Source organism: Argentina anserina, chromosome 2 (genome assembly GCF_933775445.1).
Source record: "Argentina anserina chromosome 2, drPotAnse1.1, whole genome shotgun sequence".
In the NCBI taxonomy this organism is placed as follows: Eukaryota; Viridiplantae; Streptophyta; class Magnoliopsida; order Rosales; family Rosaceae; genus Argentina; species Argentina anserina.
The window spans coordinates 2,122,723-2,142,523 of record NC_065873.1 but is presented as its reverse complement, the minus strand read 5'-3'; the positions used below and the strand labels follow the sequence as shown (position 1 = coordinate 2,142,523).

Here is a 19,801-nt window from a genome sequence, read left to right as displayed (position 1 = left end):
CTCACTATATATTAGTCTAGTTTATTTGGCATCAACTAAACCTACTAAACCCACTCATAGAAAAAAACTAAACCTACTCATAAATCTATCTTAAAGTAAAAGCTTCATAATTTTATAATTAGAATTGTTACATCAAAGTAAGATTAGTTTTGTTGTGGGGGAAATATGAGAGTTGGGAAAATGAAAGGGGTATGGAAGATTGGCATGGTTGGATTGGTTGAGTTGGGGACACATGACGGGAATCTAGGAAATTGTTGAGACTCAGTCAGAGAGTGGAAGCAGGGAGAGTTGGTGTGGAAACACAGAAATAGTAAGTGAAGACCTGGAGACAGTGGGGACATTTGGTAAGTATTCTGTTCTCAACTACAACTAGTTTCTGTTTTTATGGGTAAACACTAAACATCATGTCCTCCCATGTTATGGCATGCATCACCCATCTAGTACTAGGGCCATTCAACCCATCATGTTCAAGTTCAAAGTGTTCAACAGATCTGCTTTCAAAATTTGCTAAAAGATCACTAATGAAGTAATGAGGTGATTACATTGTATGTCCCATGTCTTGTGAATTGTGATGAAGTTGAAGGCACAAATATGGAGCATTTTCGATGACAGTTAAGCCGAATTAAGAACATGATCTAAGATTGGTTGTAGTGTTTACTGCAACAAATAGATTTTACCACATTCAATTCTAGTGTGGCACATATTAACTTTGTGTTTATAGTCATCGAGAGATTCTAGAACAAAAGCGAGACAACAACCACCTTATAGAGTTTATGGATTATAATAGAGTTGAGTTATGTACCATGTTCATAGTGTTCTACTATCTATGTTTAGTATATTCAAAAAGTCGTACCTGGTCATCGTTTTAACATGAAAGTTGCAGTTTATGTTGCTCATAATTTTGTTGTTCCGAACCATGACACTATCGGCATTCAAGTTTGGTCTCATTTAATTTATATTTTTATGTGTCACTTCTGTTTCGTATTTTAATCGTGTTTTAAAGTGTAACTGTTTTAGATGATTTTTACCCATAATATTACTCTCCCCAGAGGTAAAAACATGATCACTGCAGTTTTCAATTTGACTTTGATCGTCACCTGATTCTAAAATCGTCCATAGAATAATTTAAGCATGAATTTTGTATATTTGATGATACAGAGCACCTCCCATGTGAATGAAGAATGACATTTCTGGCAGGCAATCACTAGTAACAAACTAACAAATAAATATTGATTGCCCATGGATGGAATGATTAGGATTCCAACTTGGCCAATACCAACATGCGTTGCTCAGTTTTGGCTTTACCTTCAAACCCACAGAGACTGGCATAATTGGTTGCTCAGTCCCACCAAACTTAACCACTGACAAACCAGCCCGGTCCAGCAGCAACCACCTATTGGAAGCATGGAAATTACTACCCTGGTTTTATGAGATGCAAATCTACGAACTAGAAGTCTAGAATGATGGATTGATCATACTCGCACACAAAAACTGAATGTCCCAAAATTATACTAAGGCGAAAATAACTTCACATTCATTGATTCGTAATGCAGTTACTAAGCAAGCAGTGAAATATTCATGATCAAATTGTTATGCAGAATAATTGTAACAAAAAAAAATTCAGCGAATCTGGACAAAATATTATATTTTAAAGCTCAAAAAATTAGATTATACATTAATCATTTTGAACTATTATATACTAGTTCGCGCATATTACACTATCATCGGCATTAAACCTTTAATCTTTGAGTTTCAAACAAAATCTTTTTTAGCTAATTAGTTCTAATACAAAAGGATTCGAATACGAAATTATTAATAATCTGTTATAGTCAAATGCAATAGTATTTATACTAAGTGGCAAAGTTTATATGATGAGTTTTTTATTTTCTAACCTCTCAAAAACTCACCTAGGCTTAAGCCTAGGTAAGCCAAGGCTGGATCCGCCGGTGTAAGCAAGAAGTGCTAAACAGCGCTAGAAGATACATTATGATATGCCACACATTCTGCAGCAAATTTAGAGATCATTTCTTGAGGTGCGGAAAACACACATAGACATCGGACTTGGGGTGCTTTGCTTCTGCATGTTCTCGACACTTGACTTCTGTTGTGGTACATATAAATGTCTGCATGCACACCTTGCACTGCATCAAGTAAACATCACCCGCCAAGATGCATCGTTGAGCCATTGTCACAAGAGCAAACCACAAGTCACATACTTTGTGAACAGAAAATTCTTTTTAATGCTCTAATAGCAATTTCTTCATGATCGAATAAGGGAATTGCTTGCAGCTACTAGGAATAAGAACTCAAGGGAATACAAGATCAGAGACTCAAATGTATTATCAAATCTATTGGCACAATAAGAATCTATGTTGATGTCTATAGAAATCATAAAGGCCAATTTCCCAAACCCGGATAAAGAATGACTGATCAAATACAAGAAATTAGTTAAGTCACTACCTCCTTGGCTGCTCAGAGACAGAATTCTACAACCTACTTGAAAATAACAATTCCTATATTAAACAATTTCACATTAAGTGTTGTGTATAACTCAAGTTTCAGGTCACACGGTAGTAATTGAGGAGGAAAAACATGACCACCTCTTTATTTTGTGAGAAAGATCATATCTTTGGAAACGGTTTTGGCATCAGTAACAACAGGAAACATAGAAAAATAGCAGAATTTGAGTATCTAGATTCATATAGTTGGATATAGCACACTAATCAATCGAATATTAAACCTAATAATAATTCATATGATGCAAGACAAGAAAGACAAATGAAAAGGCAGGGTTTGCACTTTTCAAAGAGGCTACCTGGATGGACATGGCCTTCTTGTTGATCTCAAGCTGGCTACCTGAAAAATCCCAAATTCACAAAGGAAGGTCAGAAATCAAACAGAGAAATGTGACAAAATGAGAAAGCTCAATTCTTTGAGGTATAAAACTAAAAAAAGGGATGATACCCTTTGCGGCCTTTTGCTTCTCCATGTTCCTCTCACGAGCCATCTTGGCCTTCTGTCCGTTGCCTCCTCCCATGGCTGATCTGATTATCAGAAAACCGGACTCCCATAAGACCAAAACGCCTTGTTAATGCTTTATTTGGGGAATGTGGCTGCCCTTCTGGATGATCCTTCATCATGATATATTCAGTGGCAGATCTTGAAACCAAATTCTGCAGGGGCCGAAAATCTCAGAGGTGCCAATTTAGTATAAATTTTGAATTAAATATTAATTTTTACACAATCATACCATATTTAGAAGCAAGTTATACCATAATTACATACAATTATATCATAATTTTAGCAATCATACCTTAATTAAGTACAATTATACTATATTTATTAACAAATATACCATAATTATGTGTAATTATACTACAATTAAAATGAAGATTTTGACGTGTCGCAGGTCCATAGCCCCCTCCCGCCCCTTAAAGGATCCGCCACTGGATATATAGCAGAAGAGGGGGCGGACTCCAAACCCAACCATATTAGGAAGGTTGTGTCAGCCAGTTGCAAAGACAGGTGCCAATCATTAATATATATATTTTTTTATTCATTCTTATTTTGCTTGGTGGAATTCTACTTTTGTATTTATAGCCCCATTTTAGGCTAAAATATTTTAGGAAGAGATGATAATATAATGTTCATTACAAAAAATGAAGTACATCATGGTGCAAAGATTATATGGTCGATTTTGTTGTGTTTGAGCAATATAAGTGTTCCACTGCGAAGATCAACCATGCGGCACCTCTTGACTAAGTTTATGTTCTTAGTTGCGGAATTGTAAAAGGTTTTGATGCCACTGTAAATGTTGCAGAACCGAAGGTGCAAGGGTTTCAGGGTTTTGAAGGATCAGAGTTGATCTTGACTCCAACCGATTTGAGGAAGTCAAGAAGTTTGGGGTGGATGAATTTGTGAATCCAAGAGATCATAAAAAATTGATGAGGAGGTGATAGCTGAGATGACCAATGGTGGAAGTGATAAGAGTTGAATTCACTGGAAGCTTCCAAGGCTATATGATATCTGCATTTTAATGCGTTCATGATGGTTGGGTATATAATCTGGCCTCGATGAGTGATGACTATGATGACTTCAAGTTCAGGAATTCAATCCAAGCATTGCTGTGATTGCTTGCTTCTATACACAAAATATTCTCCTGTAACAAATCAACTTCAGAAACATATTCTTTACAGTTTGGGCCGTGACTGCTTCATATTTCCCACCTTCAGCCTCAGAATCCCACAGCTTGCCTCTTTTCCTCTTGCTCAGCTTTAATCCAAGCGGCCTACACAAATTAGTATTACCAAAAATCAGAACCACACAGCAATGCAACCACATAAAGCGCAAGAGCTAACAAAAAAAGGGTTAGAGCAACAAGCAGAATCACACAGAATGTAACCACAAGAAATGTAAGAGATAACAAATAAAGGGTTTAGAGCAACCACACAGCAATGTAACCATGAAATACACAGAGCCAACAAAAGAAATTACAGCTTAAGAACAAAAAAAATTACCAAATCAGAATCACACAACAATGCAGCCACGTGAAGCATAAGAGGTAACTAATAAAGCGTAAGACCAAGAGAATTACCAACATCAGATTCACACGGCAATGCAAACACATAACATTTAGAGAAAACTATAAAGCGTATGAGAAACAATCAGAATCACACAGCAAAGCAACCACATAAAAAATGTAAGAGCAAACTAATAAAGCGTAAGAGCAATCAAATTACTGATAATCAGAATCACACAGCTATCCAACCACATGAAAAATGTAAGAGCTAACTAATAAAGCGTAAGAGCAAGCGAATTACTGTCAATCAGAATCACACAGCAATCCAACCACATAAGTATAAGAGCTAACTAATAAAGCGTAAGAGCATGAGAATTACCAACAATCAGAATCACACAGCAATGCAACCACATATGTGTAAGAGGTAACTAATGAAGCGTAAGAGTATGAGAATTGCCAACAATCAGAATCACACAGCAATGCGACCACATAAGTGTAAGAGGTAACTAATAGAGAGCAAGGTAAATTACCTTATCCAGTTCAAGTTTCGACTGGTGTGGCTTCATGGCGTTTCCTAAGCCTAGACCTCCCCATTGTTCTTGTAGTTCTCTCTCCCTTGCTTGTTTTCGAGTCACAGAGAATCTAGTCTGGTCTTCTGGTTTCTGAGCAGCAGCCACCTTTTCTCTCTCAAGTCTTGATTTATGTTTAACCAAAACTTGGTCCAAGCCACCTGCTTCATCATCAAGTGAATGCAGTTTTGCTTTGCTTCTCTTCAATTCAAGAGGTTCTTCTGCACCAAGCTTCATCTTCATCTTCTCCTTCTCCAACCTGGATACATGTTTTACCAAAACTTTATCCAAGCTCTCACATTCCGTAAAGCTGTTTCCGACCTTTTTCTTGTCAATTGTATGATACTCAGAATTGTTTCCCTTTGCCAAGGCTTGCATTTTCTCTCTTTCTAACCTGTGCACTGGCTTAAGCATCATCTCGAGATTAACTTCAGCCCCTTTGGTTCCAGCCTTCTTATTTGTTTCCGGTGCACCATCATTCTTAACTGCAGCATTCTTATTGAGGTCAATATTTTCTTTCTCCTCTGGTCCTTCACTAGAACAGGGATTGACATCTGTAGCATGTGAACCAACACTGACACCTCGAGTATTGTTTTCCCTTCTGTTCTTTGCCTCCTGGACCTCCTTCTCAAGTCTTGAAACATGTTTCACCAGGACCTTGTCAAGGCTGGGGAGTTCTGTGGAATTTTCTCCTCCCACTTTCATATGACAAATAGCAGCTGTTCTTGCAAAGGTTTTCTTGGCTTCATCAACTTCCTTTTCAAGTTTTGAAAAATGTTTAATCAGCATACACTCCAAGCTAGGAACCACATCAGATGATGTTTTGTTTCTGTTTGAGTTCTTCTGAATTGTTTCATAGTCTCCTCTTGAATTTTCCTTTGCCTCTTCAATCTCCTTCTCAAATTTTGAACCATGCTTCAACATGATACTTCCCAAGTCTGGAACAGTCCCCAAGGTGGATTTATCTGAACTGGCTTTATCATTGATGATTCTATCAGAATTGCTCACAGTTCCTTTCTTAGACTCATTCCTTCTGTTCTTGACTTCTTGCACTTCTTTTTCAAGCTTAGTCATGTGCTTAACCAGAAACTTGTCTAGACTTGGGAGTTCTGATTTAATTTCCTTCCTTCTGTTCTGTCCATCTGAGAAGTATTCAGGCTTCCCTCCTCCTAAAGAAGACATTCTTCGTGGAAATGTCTCAGCAGCAGATCCTGGACCAAGCAGCTTGCTATTTTCTGCCAAGGCGGCATTTAAACCACAAGTAGCAACTATAGTGGCAAGAGAAGAGAGTTCCTCTTCTTTCAAGCATTGAAGCCTCTGAAGAATCATGACCACTATATTTTCCATACTAAGCTTTCCAAAAGACTGTCTTCTATTTTTCTTTTGTCTTAACTCCAGACCTTGCATCTTACATTCCAAATCTTGGGAACTGACATTATCTTTCTTGGTCACTGCTTCAAGTTCTGATCCAGCTTCTGATTCACACTCTGAGCTGAACTCAGATAATTCCTGATTACTTCCAACTGTATCGGGGTTCTCACTAATTTTTCGAAGCAGTTCTTTAAACTCATCTTTATTGAAAGAAGGGCTATTTCCAAGCCTAACCAACGCAACCTTCACAGCAGCAGCAACTTCTTTGTCCACGTCGAATGCAGTCTCAAAAGATGCTGTGACAGTGTGGGTAGTAGAACTTCCTCCATTTACTGTGGATGTTTCTACAGAAGGCTTGCGAGTGCAGTTTGGTATATCATACATGATCACTCCCATGGATGATGCCACCTCAAAAGCTTCCGCTGCAGCTTTGTCCGCTTTCAACCATTCAGCTTCTGCTTCTTTGCTATGAATCCTGACATAAAGAAGAAGAGAAATACATTGCCAGACTAACCAAGTAACCACTAAAGTATTTGGACTACAGTAGATTCAACATTAACCTGGCTGCCAGAAGTATTCGACACCATGATGCTTCCACCAATGCAGCTTTCCGTGCCTGCATTGCCTTTTGTGCAGCTTCTCTGGCTGCCATTTTTTCACTCAGAACCTTTGAGTAATGTGGATTAGAATCACCTAGAGTCTCATCAAGAGTAACATTCATGCCATCTGCTTCCTGGAAAAGCTAGAGTATCAGTATTTGAAGTTTTCAACTAATTTTAGAAACTCGTTGAGTCATTAGAGACGGATGGAAAACCTGTAGCATTTTAATTTTCCTCAACAAGTATGATTCTCCTTTCTTTCGTGGAAACCAATTGAGTGGAGAAGTTTTGCGGTGAGCAGGCTTTTTAATCTGTGATGTGAATTTGTTAAGAGAATTCAATGTTGACACAGCTGTCTCTTTAGGACTCTTGTTCTGTAATGTAAACAGAAAGTTTAGTGGTGACAAGATGACTTCACAGAACAATTATTCTACACACATAAGAAGCTCCACGAAATCTATATCACAGCATAACAGTGCAAAATATAGACCAAGAATAACAAGTGTAAGCCCCAATCTTCAAATGTCGAAGCGAAAAAAGCACATATCACAACATTGGTGTGTGTATAGCCAAACAAAACTAACCCCAATTCATCCTAATATCCGATGGTATACACTTGTAATGACAGATATTAAGCACTTAAATCAATCAATTATCAAACAGAAACCAAGGGAATCAAAGCAAAGAAGATCAGTCACATCTTTTAAGTCAACTTCCATCAGCGTAAAGCAACACCTAAAACAGAAAACTAAACACCAAAATCAAGTACTCTAAAGTCTAAAGCATTTCTTCATTCCTTTCAGGAAATGAAAACGCCTCTCCAGACTCTAATTAAATAGCTTATATTCGAACGAAAAACCGCGAAAAAAGATTAAGAACATCACATAATCAGCCTAGAGTTATCAAATTTCACCGAGATCCAATCACAATCGCAATCTAAGATCTCAATTTCAATAGCTCTACCGGAATTTCGATTCAATCAATCAAAATAAACAACACACGGTTTAGTCACCTACACTGACACAAATTGCAATTAACTAATCAAAGAAGCCAGACCTAATTAATGAGCAGTCATAATCCTAGGGTTTCAAATCCACTCCAAGTTGAACACAAAGATAATCATACAGAGAATTCGGTAAGTATAAGAATCAGAGAATCGTAATCGAGAAACACAAGAGTAGAATCTGAAGGGGAGGAGAGTAGAGTGGTGCAAACCTTTCCGATCTTGGAGGTGGCCGTGAGCGACTGAGGGCTGGGCTGAGAAGCGGCGCCGTGCTTGTCGGAGACCTTTATGCAACCCAAGTCCAAACGGCCGAGGTCCATCGCCGGTCAATTTGGCTGGAGAAGAAGCTTCCGGAGAATCGTAGAAGAAAAGAACGACGGAGAGATTTGAGAGAGAGAAGAATGAGGAGGTTGGGATGAATCGGAGAGAGAGAGAGTGAGAGACGGTTTTGTGTTTTCAATTTGGAAAATTTGGATGTAGCCGTTACGTTGTGTCTCTAACGGTCCTTTCAAATTTTATTTTGTTACCTTTTTTTTTTGGCTTAATTGGATTTCTTATTTTCCACGTCATAATTTTAAGAACCCTCACTATTGTTTTTAAAACATCTTAGATTGTGAATTGATTTGACGTAGTGTTCATCGTTGAGTATGGTCCAATTAGTAAGAGTTTAGGTGTGAAATCTCGTACGCAGATTTCTCATTGTATCATAATGTGAAATCTTGGTACAAATAACTTGTTTGAGAGAGAGAAAGAGAGTACATATCGTTGAGTACTTATTTGGATGTAGCATTTTGTAAATCGTCTTGCTTCTACTACATTGCTCTCCAAGCTGCGGATTTCCAATTATATCATTAAGTCCAATTGCTTAAATTACTTGATCTGGAGAATGGTGACTTTCTCTAGTGTTTATGTCTTGATGAGTAGTAACAGAGGCATCTTGGTAGTGTTTAGCTAGTACTGCTTTCTGGATGCAGGCAGAATGTCATGACTCTTTCCTTTCATGTTAGAGACATTCCAAACCTCTAGTCAATCAGCGAAGCGGGTTACATTGGAGCAAGATAAGAGCTAAAACTTGTGAAATGCATATATGCTACAATGCTACAGAAAACTAAGCAGCGAAACAGTTTTCAAGCTAAGCAGGTTTTTAGTGCTAAACTATACATCCAAGTAATTACAGTAGCAACAAAGTGGCTCACTAAACATCTATTTGAAGCATCAAACTACACGTACACTTCTGGAAAGAACACTGTTATTGATGCTTCGACTATATTATGGTCAGGTATACTGTTATAAACGCAGACCCTTAAACCTCTTCTTGATTCCTGATCCATTTTGTTGCCACCCATTTCTCCCCTCTGATCACCGGGCAGCTTCCATGAAGTGATGTCTGCAAATGGTATATAAATTTTAAGATGAGAGAAGAAGTAAAAGGTAGCATTTATAAATGTACCAGAGGCCTCTTCTTCAATTACAAATAAAAAATAGCTAAGGAAAAGAATGGAAAGGACTCTAATATCAAGAGCCGTTTTGGATACTATATGTCTCCTTATTGACACTCCCTCAATACCATGTATGACAAAGGAACTGAAAATAAGTTTCCTAACTTTTCATCATAAGCAAGAGATGTGATTTCAGATTCAAATCAAATTACCTGATCAATTGTGCCATTTGGAAGCACCGAATAAAATAAAAGTCCATCCCCTTGTCTTGGCTTAACTTTTAGACCAATGCATTTCTTGTAATCATATCCAATGTCCATATTTGAACCGTTCTGCCAACAAAAGAAGTGTATTTGAGCCGCTGAGAGCATGCAACAAGATTGAAAAGGAAAGGTGCCTGAAGCAACAGGATATGAAATTTTAACCTACCTCAAAAGGAAACATTGTTTCTCCACCTTCTTCTACATCAGATAGATACAGCAAAAATGATGCGAACTGCACGATTGAGGGTAATATTATGATGATTACAGCCCATGGTTGAACAACATTTCAATATTTATAATGAGCTTATAGAAGGGCAGAAATTTTAACCCAAAGATTTCTCTGTAACCCCTAACTATTAACAAGCCGCACATAATTTAGGATGCAAGTTCAGAATGTTTACTCTTTGGCTTTGCTGTTTGCCATATTCATCTGGGTTGAACGCATCATAATGAGAATCATACTTCTGGCCAATCTCATACCGCAATACATTGAATGCCTGCAACATGATGACATCCCAGCATTACTCAGATTAATTTAGAATTTACCTGTAGTGAAAAATTATTTTGGAACTTCAAGAAAGTAAAGGTAGCTCATGGATACACTATTTCTACCTGTGGAAAGAAAACAAAGAGCTAGGCCATACCTCTCCATGGTCCCTTGGCAACATCGTAGCCCTGGCAATCTTTTGCTCAATAATATCCAGGATTCCGGTCTCGTCTTCTGAAGCACTGATAAAGGTCCCTGAACTATAACCATTTTTAGAATACAAGTCAATGTCAAAAGCAGCATAAATCTCCTATAAAAGCAGCTACTATATATAAACACATACATTACAAAAAAGTAAATACCAAAATTAAAATGATAACTAATAGGGGGCAAAAAAGAACGTACACGTAATACATACACTAGCATGATAGAAGTGACATGACACAGAGAGGAATTTAGCAAGACCCATTTTTAATTCACTTTCAAGATTTCCTTCTTCAGAAAGATATCCAGTGTGTGGAGACTTAACAACTGTCAATTCATAAATTTTACAAATTTACAGGCACACTAATAATTAAAAAGGACAATGCATGCAATGAAATCATAAGGACAAAGAGTATGTTTTTGGTGGACTGGAAGTAGGCAATTCCGCCAAATTACCTTGGAATGAAAATGAATCTGTATAGCATTCATTATTTCTAGTGCTATTTTCCTGCATTACTGACAACACGTACAGATCAAAGACTATTGTCAATGTAGCAAAATCCTACAACTAGTAAATGGTAACAATAACCAGTAACTAGACTTGAATCATATGTTGGTTTTCATTTACAGAAGAAAACATGTCCTGATCATGGTAGTGTCAGAAACAGACTGCCAAAATGTTAGAAACATATCTGAGAGTAGTTAAGACCATCCATTCATATCATTTCAAGAACCCAGAGTCCTAATTATGATATCATAAACCTTATATATCAGCTGGATCAGGAGTAAATTGTGCATCGAACAGATCAGGTTGACAATTCTATGAAGAAGACAACCAAAAACACATTCTGTTGTTCAGTTGCATCTACATTAATGTATCTTCCTAATCAAATTGAAGACGATATGACAAAGAATATGTCAATATTCTAATCACAACTTTATATCTAAGCAGCCCAGTGGGGTTTGGAGAAAAGAGAAAAAGGAGACTAATGATATAACAAGCCTGTTAGAACTCGTTTTCAAGTAGGGCCATTATAGAGACTCCATATTATTGTTAAACTGTAAAACATACAAGATCAACTCAGTCTAATTTGATTTTTGTACAGTCTCAACACGATTCAAATTGTTTATGGTTGAAAGGCTTTGATTAGACTGATTCTCAGAAAGAAAATGGAGCTATGTAAGCTGAAAAACTATACTAAAATCCACACTCAAGTCGAACTCCCAGGTAAAAGAAACAATATCGGCGACAAAATGAAAGGGAATGGGACACGTACTGTGGAAACTCATATAATAGTTTTGAAAGTGGTTACAAATTGGTGTTCTAAATAAGGTTATCAGATGCTCACACTGAAATTTCCCAATGTAAGAGTTCAAGCAGTGTCTTTCCCAATGTACAACCAGCTTTAACTTGCCGAAAAATCAAAAGATGAACAAAAGAAATTCCTCCCAAGAGAAATGTTATTACTCTTAACAGCTGATACCCAAACTACACTATCCATAAGTAATTGCACAGCATAATACTTAACATTTCCAATTCACACATAACACATTATCAATGTACCACCATGTCATTGTTGTAAAGCTTAAAGACAATACACAAGATTCAAACCAAACAAGCAAGTAAGCATTACCTTGTTCTAGTCCCCTTAGTGCTCTCAACAGTCTCTCCTTTCCTCAAAGCCAATGTCGACGGCCTCAGCTTCGCCTTGGCCGCTCTGATCACACTCTCACACTGCTCCGCTGTCGCAAATCCCGGAAAGTAAAGCGCCCTCGGCTTCCAGCTCAGCACCTGCAACTCAACCAATACCTTAATAATCAATCAAACACAGTTGACCAAATCACGATGTCGCTGATCAGATTACAACTCTTTTTACCTGAAACGGAATCGAAGCAATGAAGCTGTCCCCGGTCTCGCCGGGCAGCATTGGGCCGCTGTCCTCGTCGTCGGAATCGAGCATTCTAGAAGCGGAGGAGCGTGGGCCGGAGAGGAAGTAAGGGACGGAGAGCTGAGAGAGGACGGTGGAGGTGAAAAGGCCGGCGATGAAGCAGAGGCAACAGAGGAGGACGATGGTGGGTAGAACCAACTTTGCTTTGGGGTTTTTGGGTTTCGGTTTCATTGCCAAAGTTTTGAGCTTTCTTTTGAGCTTTTTCTCAGTTCAACGCAGAGAAAAGTTTTGGAGCTTTTGGGAGCCCGATGAGAATCTCTTTCTACGGTTATAAATACATCTTGTGTGTACAGTAACTCTTTTATTTTAATAGACAGTAGCTTTTAGTGAATGTAATTAGGGTAATCAGGTCCATTTTTAAGAATAAAAAAATAAGAACAGCAAGAATGAGAAACGTGATGAAGCCAAAAAAGAAAGGTACATTAATCTGAGGGCCTGATAAGTCTTTGTATTTGTAAGCAATCCAAAAACAAATACAAGACTCATTTAACGTATCTCTCCTTAGTCATACCCCAACTACATAATTTGATCCCAACTCTGTCTAATCCTCACCTTCAGCACCAACTTTTTTTTTGGATACAGCTTTCTGCACCATTTGGACAACTTTGATTCGGCGAAAATTGCTCTGGTTGAAGAACTCGCGAACCAGTCCCTGATCTCCAAACCTAAGACGGATCCTTGCATTTTCCTTGAACTCCTGAGGCGTGAGCAAACACCCTAATCCCTCGGGCACACCAGGGGCGGCGAGGATGAAGACCTGGATAGATCTGCAAATAGAGGAGTCGACACTGTGTTGATGGAACTTGTTTGCTCTAATGGCATTCTGCTCGCCGGGTCTGAGTTTCAGTACCGTCAAAGGTCTGCTGTTTTCCGGGCACTCCCGTATCTCTAGCTCTGCATCGGTAGAATTTTCGACGATCGTTGTTCTGGATAGCCAACCACCCATGGATTCTTTGTTTGAAACTCTCCAAGAAAAGAAGAGAGGAGAATGATCGGGGGGGGGGGGGGGGGGGCAGTTGACTAGCTAGCATACAACCGAAACAGAGAGAAATGGGGTTTAAGAAGGCAAACCAGGCGTGCTAGGGTTTTAGGGTGCTTTGCGGCCCAGTTTGGCGCTGCGTATTTTGCGTAACCTCTGTTCAATAAATTATTATATATACTCCCATATATCTTACGACATATCTTACGTAATCTCTTATTATTATTAATTTATTTTTTATTGTAATTGTTTAATATGGTTTCTGATTGGTTCTTACTGTAATTATATCTTACGACATAATTTTTACTATTTTCAACATGTTAATTATATCATTACGTAATATAATTAGATGAGTACATTACGTAACAAAAAGTGTACGAGTACACAATAATTACTCCCTTTCTTCGGAATAATTACTCCCTTTCTTCGGTTTGAAGCTCTCCACCCCCACTTTCATCTTAGCCCACCTATAAAATGGCAATTGTCTTTCTAACTCAATTATTATATCATGGTTAACTTTATAATCAGAACTTTGTAGCAGGAACTACAAAAATATAAGAAACAATTTTGGTCTGCTGTGCATATATGTCATTTTTACACACTAGAAAGGATTTTACCAAACGTTTTGATAATAAATAGTTAATCGCAAGTATCTTAAACTGTTAAACACACATCATATCTTACCAAACAGTTAATTGATTTAATGTACCACTGATTATTTTGATCACTCATTAAATTTAAAGCAGATTATTCTCACTGCAGAATCAACTGGGCCTAAGAAAAATGAAAAGGAAGTTGTTGCATTCAGGCGCGCGTCTGTCGGACAAGAACATGTGCTCAGAGCGAGAAGGCATTAGGAGGGAGGTCAGTACCCATCGAAGTAACTGAATCAGCAAGGAAATTTATTTATCTGAAAATGTGGGAGATGGAGATATCATCGAATGAGATGATCGATAAACTCAATAAACTTATTAAACTTCTTAACTATAATGAATACTTGCTTCAAAAAATGAATACTATATATGCATGACAAGTTAAGAAAGAACACCAACAAGCTATTTGCATGTCCGTAGACGCACAATAGTACATGACAATATTTGTATCATAGTAATTGAAACCTAGAAATATGGAAAGGAAACCGATCGGGTAGAAAGTTCGAAGAACTGTAGAAATTTCGCAGAACTATTGAATGCTCGAAGCCTTAGTTATCAGTGCAGATGCTCATACACCTGGCACCTTCACAAAGCCTAATGCATTTATCATGGATTGATGTTGGGTTCTTACATTGATCATCTTTCCTGCAATGAATCGAACAACCCACAACCACGATCGTGGCAAAGCATGCAAAAAGAAACATGCAAACTCCAAAGCAAACTGTACGTATGTTCTTTTCCCAAGTATCGACACGGCTAATGGTGCTCGGCCCTTGATTATTGCTTTCTACTGGCGGCGACCTCAGATGTGAAGACCTAAGGCCTTCGACGTCAGTGTGCAGTTTATTGCACTCAGCCCAGGTTCGGTCTCGCTGGTCGTAGCTTCTGAGATAATTGCGTCCAATGACGAACAATGAAAATAAATTAAGCACAGCTGCTATGATAGAAAGGGTGATGAGGAACCATCGATCTGAGCATCTGAGGGATGAGTTACCACTAACAATTGCAGAAAGAATAACTCCTTGAAACACGAAGTAGAAGTTTGCGAGTTGGAACGCATTTGATTGGAGAAAACTGAGTCGGGTATCCTGCTCATGGATTCTAGTTTCTAGCTCTTTAATCTTATCCTTCTTTTGATTTATCACTGTTTCTCGGTCGACATGAGTTGTTTGGTGGTTAGCCATTGGTGTGCATATCTGATGATCAGCAATTGTGCAGGCACAATTTAATGTGTGCAACTAGGCACACCATGTGCGAAGGAACCGCGGGGTTTCTATCGGTCGTCTACTTGAAATAAATGGTTGAGAAATAGTGATTATGACTTTGAGCAACTAGTTAAGTGTGATGAATTTTCCATCATTTATGTATTTTCCATGCATTTACGACAATACGACTTGTTTAACGTACGTATGTTCATAGTTGGGCAACAATACAGTATTGAAGCTATGATATGATTATATATCGATATACTAGTTGATATTTCTAGAACGAAATAGTTCGTCAAAGTAGTCGTAGTTTTCCAATGAAGAAATTCCTCATTTGTTTCTCTACCGTGATAATATTTTTATTTTTTTCCTTAAGTTTGTTTGAATTTGCTGCATCATTTTCATCATATAGGGTTTGCGAGTAGAAATAACATTTTTTTAAAGAAAACTACTGCTTTATTAAATAGAATTAAGCAATGTGATTACAATCAATGTAACGACCCCAAAATTTCTAGCTTAAAAACTCAAAATTCTAAAGTCGTTAAACACAAAATAATCTCAATAAAATCGAAATCATTTAAGTGCACAGCGAATCATCACTGAGTTATCAATACAACTCAGAAAACCAATTATTACAACCCAAATTATAATTTACATTACGTAAGTTGGAATGTAATAATCCTCACAATCTCTCACAAAATAGTCACACAAAATCCTCACACAAGCTGGAGGTAAATCACTTCAAGTCCTCTGAGCGGTCCGTCAATTCCCGCTAATCTACACCTGCGGAGTCATCCACTACACCATCGAATTGGTGCACCGGGATTGTAAACACAAACCCGGTAAGCTTTACAGCTCGTATGAGTAAAATCAAAATATAATTCGCATATCAAAATATACGAAAGATCACAAAACAACAAATATAAATGCCCTCATGAGTCACTCGTCAGCCCATCTGGTTGACCCAAAAAAAAATGAAATAAAACGTTCATGAGGAAATTAGGTAACCCTTCTGGTTACCCAATGCATTTATAATACGGGTACCAAGAACGCTGGTACACATCTGTTACCCCTCTCGTAATACACCGTTGATATTGGATAGCCACCCGCTACCCAACATCCAAAATACACCGAGTACCCATGAGCAGATAACCACCCGTTACCTCACATGCAGTACTAAGGCAGACAGACTAGAGCTCTAACTGTATCGTAACTTTCGCCCGGCCAAAGGCTAGGTTTCGACTTGCCAAACACGTACAATAATCTCACATCATATTGTACCAAAATCAGGTCCGAAGACAATTCACATTTTAACAATCACAATGTTAAAAATCACGTACAATAATCACACATCATAATGTACCACACATCACGTCCGAAGACAAATCACAATTTTTAACATTCTCCGTGATAAAATCATGTACAATAATCACTCATCATATTGTACGTTTTTAAAACTTTCACGATATCACCACAATAAAAATCATAACAGTATATTATATAGCAAACTATATATATTCGTATTTATTACCATTTATACAATATATACATAGTTCACTATATCCTATACATGTCATATTTCATAAACACCTGAAGAATTACGTACAATATTCTCACATACTCATGCTCAATTTTCCGTCACCGAAATGACTATTTTTAATGCATTAATAACAGTACGTAATTTAATGAACTATATATATATTATGTACCTATTACCATTATACTATATATATGTAGTCCACTAAATTATATACATGTTATAATTCATTTGATAAACACACTTGCAAAATGTTGAATCACCACGAGGGTAGATTCGTAAATTCAGTGAGATTTTACTCACCTTATCGACTCGAGTGTAAATCCTCAATTCCCGATGATAATTCCTTTCCTCGATTAATGATCACCTTAAAAGAATAAGAAAAGAATTTAGAATCGTTTCGTAAACCTTTAAATGCCGTAACAGTATTAATTGGTTACTGTTCAGCAATTTTCGGTTTTACGAAATTACTGTTCACGGTTCACTATTCACGGTTACTGTGCAATACTCAATTAATACGTATTTCTGTACGTATAATTACTATATACGTATTTCTGTACGTATAAATACTATATACGTATTTCTGTACGTATAAATATTAAATACGTATTTATGTACGTATAAATATTAAATACGTATTTCTGTACGTATAAATAATAATACGTATTTCTGTACGTATAAATAATAATACGTATTTCTGTACGTATAAATATTAATACGTATTTCTGTACGTATAAATATTAATACGTATTTCTGTACGTATAAATATTAATACGTATTTCTGTACGTATACGTACGATTTAAATGTAAATACAACTCAGTAAATAAAATTTACTAAATTACCCTTTTACAAATTACTTTTTACATTTACTGAAAGTAATTTATAATTACATTTACCGAAGGTAAAAATTTAATTACATTTACCGTAGTAAATAAAATTTACATTTACATTTACCGTTACACAGTAAATTACCAAAATACCCCTATCGGAAAACATTTTCACACCGCCGCAAGTGGCGGCGCGTGTGGCACACGCGCCACCTCCGGCGGGCCGCGCGTGGGGCCCACGCGCCGAGGCTAACCACGGCGCGTATCACGCCACCGCCGCCTCCAAAACCACCCTCTCTTCCTCCTCTACTTCTCCACGGTCTCCGACCACTCATAGCTTGCCCCCTACTCCCTCACGCGCCGCCTCTAGGCGGCGGTATCCCTCTCCTCCATCTACCTCCGAATCACAACAAAAACCTCCCAAAATCAACACAACAACATCACAACCCATTCAATTTCACAACCCTTACCTCTATCACGCCGTGGAAGCACCGGAGAATCGCCGACGAGCTCGAAACAGTCGGTCTTGGCTCGGTGACGTGCAACGCGACTCCACGACGGCGAGAGACAGTGCGTCGACCTCGGGGTCGACTGCTGGAGGCCGTGCGACGCTCGTAGTGCCGGCGGTGTGGCTCACGGACGCGGGGTGGCGGAGATCGGAGAGGGAGATCGATGGTTTCGGGAGAGAGTGTCGTGAGGGAGAGAGGGAGAGAGAGAGAGAGAAAGAGAGAGGGAGGCGGGCTGAATGGGAGAGAGAGGGTTTCCAATTATGGAAACCCTAATCTCATAAATGTTCTATTTATACTAGTTTCCAAATCGGAAACTAACTTCCGACGTTAAAAACTTTTACATACGATGTCCGTTTCGAACGTGTCACATATCCACGAACTCGTATCGACGAGCTCTACAACTTCCATGAAGAAAGTTTTCACAACCGAGCGACGAAATAAAAGTCGATATAAACGTTACGGAAATGTAACGTTTTTCAATTTAAACGTTCTGAGAACGTTTCCTTTTCTCGTTTACTAACGTCGCAACCAATTACGTTCATTCTAATAAAATTCGAAATTTTATAGAATTCCAAATCAAACTAAAATGTTTGAAATTTAGGGTTATTACAATCTACCCCCCTTAAAGGAATTTCGTCCCGAAATTCAAACTCACTCAATGAACAACTGTGGCTATTTGGTCATCATGTCTCACTCTAGCTCCCAAGATGCATCACCCTCGTCATGGTGACTCCACAGCACCTTGACTAGCTCAACTTCTCTCCTCCGAAGCTTCTTTGTGGATCTATCCAGGATACAAACCGGTTTGACAACAAAAGTGGCATTTTCCTTCACTGCAATGGTGCTATGATCGATCACATGTGACTCATCTGGTACATACTTCCTCAGCATGGAAATGTGGAAGACATTGTGAACCCCCGACATGCTAGTAGGCAAGGCTAGCCGATATGTTAGTTCGCCCACCTTCTCAAGTATCTCAAAGGGCCCAACATACCTCGGTCAACTTTTCTTTCTTGTCAAATCTCACTACACCCAACTTTAGCCCAACAGATAGGTGATCGACATGGTCTACCTTAAGTGCCTCAAAGGGTACCATGCCGATGCTGGAAGGGTAACTGTCATTGTAGGCGAACTCAATCAATCTCAAATGATTTCACAGCTACCTTAGAATTCCAGCATACAAGCTCTCACCCTATCTTTCGTTATCTCAAACTTCCTCCATCAGACAATCTGCCACATGTCCTAACAATAATAGTCGAATGTGAGCTACTCAAAATATAATCATCCTCCTGAAACATAATGATGTTTTCAGCATGGAGGCGTCTACGCCCTCTTTTGTCTAGTTCACCACTCTCTTGCGATTTGACAGACTATCCTCACGTCATGAGTTAGCTCCTACCACTAAGCATGGTCAAAACTCTCAACATCTAACATGAGTCAAATCAATGATTAACACATGCCTACTACTTTCATCACACATAGTGGTTTTCAAATAAACGTGCTTTATCACGACAATACCTTCATGACTTCACCACAATGCATCGCTAGAATACGAACCTACCATTCCTTCCAATCAACAAAATAATCTCATTTCAAGATTATCTTATTATAACCATAAAAAGTTGTCGTGCATGATACCCACCAAGTACCCTATTTGTATCGGTAACACGATAAGGAAATCTTAACT

At 38.2% G+C, this 19,801-nt stretch overlaps 3 protein-coding genes across 4 annotated transcripts in view; all 3 read right to left on the bottom strand.

The window, feature by feature from the left end:
- Nucleotides 1-2,021: 2,021 nt before the first annotated feature.
- On the bottom strand, nucleotides 2,022-3,037 carry LOC126782663 (uncharacterized protein At2g23090-like). The gene is made up of 3 exons (XM_050507959.1): nucleotides 2,965-3,037; nucleotides 2,816-2,856; nucleotides 2,022-2,141 (listed from the first exon to the last, which is right to left on the bottom strand). Exons 1-3 carry the CDS (start codon nucleotides 3,035-3,037, stop codon nucleotides 2,022-2,024), a joined length of 234 nt encoding a protein of 77 aa, XP_050363916.1.
- A 660-nt stretch (nucleotides 3,038-3,697) lies between these two features.
- Nucleotides 3,698-8,451, bottom strand: LOC126782638 (uncharacterized). Its single transcript, XM_050507932.1, has 5 exons — nucleotides 8,274-8,451; nucleotides 7,274-7,432; nucleotides 7,020-7,192; nucleotides 5,050-6,934; nucleotides 3,698-4,288 (listed from the first exon to the last, which is right to left on the bottom strand). Exons 1-5 carry the CDS (start codon nucleotides 8,379-8,381, stop codon nucleotides 4,235-4,237), a joined length of 2,379 nt encoding a protein of 792 aa, XP_050363889.1. The 5' UTR covers nucleotides 8,382-8,451; the 3' UTR covers nucleotides 3,698-4,234.
- A 669-nt stretch (nucleotides 8,452-9,120) lies between these two features.
- LOC126782654 (probable prolyl 4-hydroxylase 9) overlaps nucleotides 9,121-19,801 on the bottom strand; it is a 30,388-nt gene continuing 19,707 nt past the window's right edge. The window contains exons 1-7 of one of the 2 annotated variants that reach the window (XM_050507947.1): nucleotides 12,332-12,636; nucleotides 12,089-12,246; nucleotides 10,408-10,510; nucleotides 10,165-10,260; nucleotides 9,930-9,995; nucleotides 9,713-9,832; nucleotides 9,121-9,448 (exon numbers count right to left, since the gene is read on the bottom strand). In XM_050507947.1, coding sequence (XP_050363904.1) covers nucleotides 9,365-9,448; nucleotides 9,713-9,832; nucleotides 9,930-9,995; nucleotides 10,165-10,260; nucleotides 10,408-10,510; nucleotides 12,089-12,246; nucleotides 12,332-12,574 — 870 coding nt within the window. In that variant the 5' untranslated portion in view covers nucleotides 12,575-12,636 and the 3' untranslated portion in view covers nucleotides 9,121-9,364. Of the gene's footprint in view, nucleotides 9,449-9,712; nucleotides 9,833-9,929; nucleotides 9,996-10,164; nucleotides 10,261-10,407; nucleotides 10,511-12,088; nucleotides 12,247-12,331; nucleotides 12,637-19,801 lie in introns of those variants that run through there. The other variant, XM_050507948.1, reaches the window with a different exon arrangement.

Bases quoted from the DNA above. Each gene is read 5' to 3' on its own strand.
- LOC126782638 (XM_050507932.1), bottom strand. From the start codon at position 8,381: ATGGACCTCGGCCGTTTGGACTTGGGTTGCATAAAGGTCTCCGACAAG. The intron at 7,433-8,273 runs GTTTGCACCACT...TTTACATTACAG, and splicing joins CCACCTCCAAGATCGGAAAG to AACAAGAGTCCTAAAGAGAC. The intron at 6,935-7,019 runs GTTAATGTTGAA...TCTTTATGTCAG, and splicing joins CGAATACTTCTGGCAGCCAG to GATTCATAGCAAAGAAGCAG.
- LOC126782663 (XM_050507959.1), bottom strand. From the start codon at position 3,037: ATGGGAGGAGGCAACGGACAGAAGGCCAAGATGGCTCGTGAGAGGAAC. The intron at 2,857-2,964 runs GTATCATCCCTT...GGGATTTTTCAG, and splicing joins GAAGCAAAAGGCCGCAAAGG to GTAGCCAGCTTGAGATCAAC. The intron at 2,142-2,815 runs GTAGCCTCTTTG...TACTTGATGCAG, and splicing joins AGAAGGCCATGTCCATCCAG to TGCAAGGTGTGCATGCAGAC.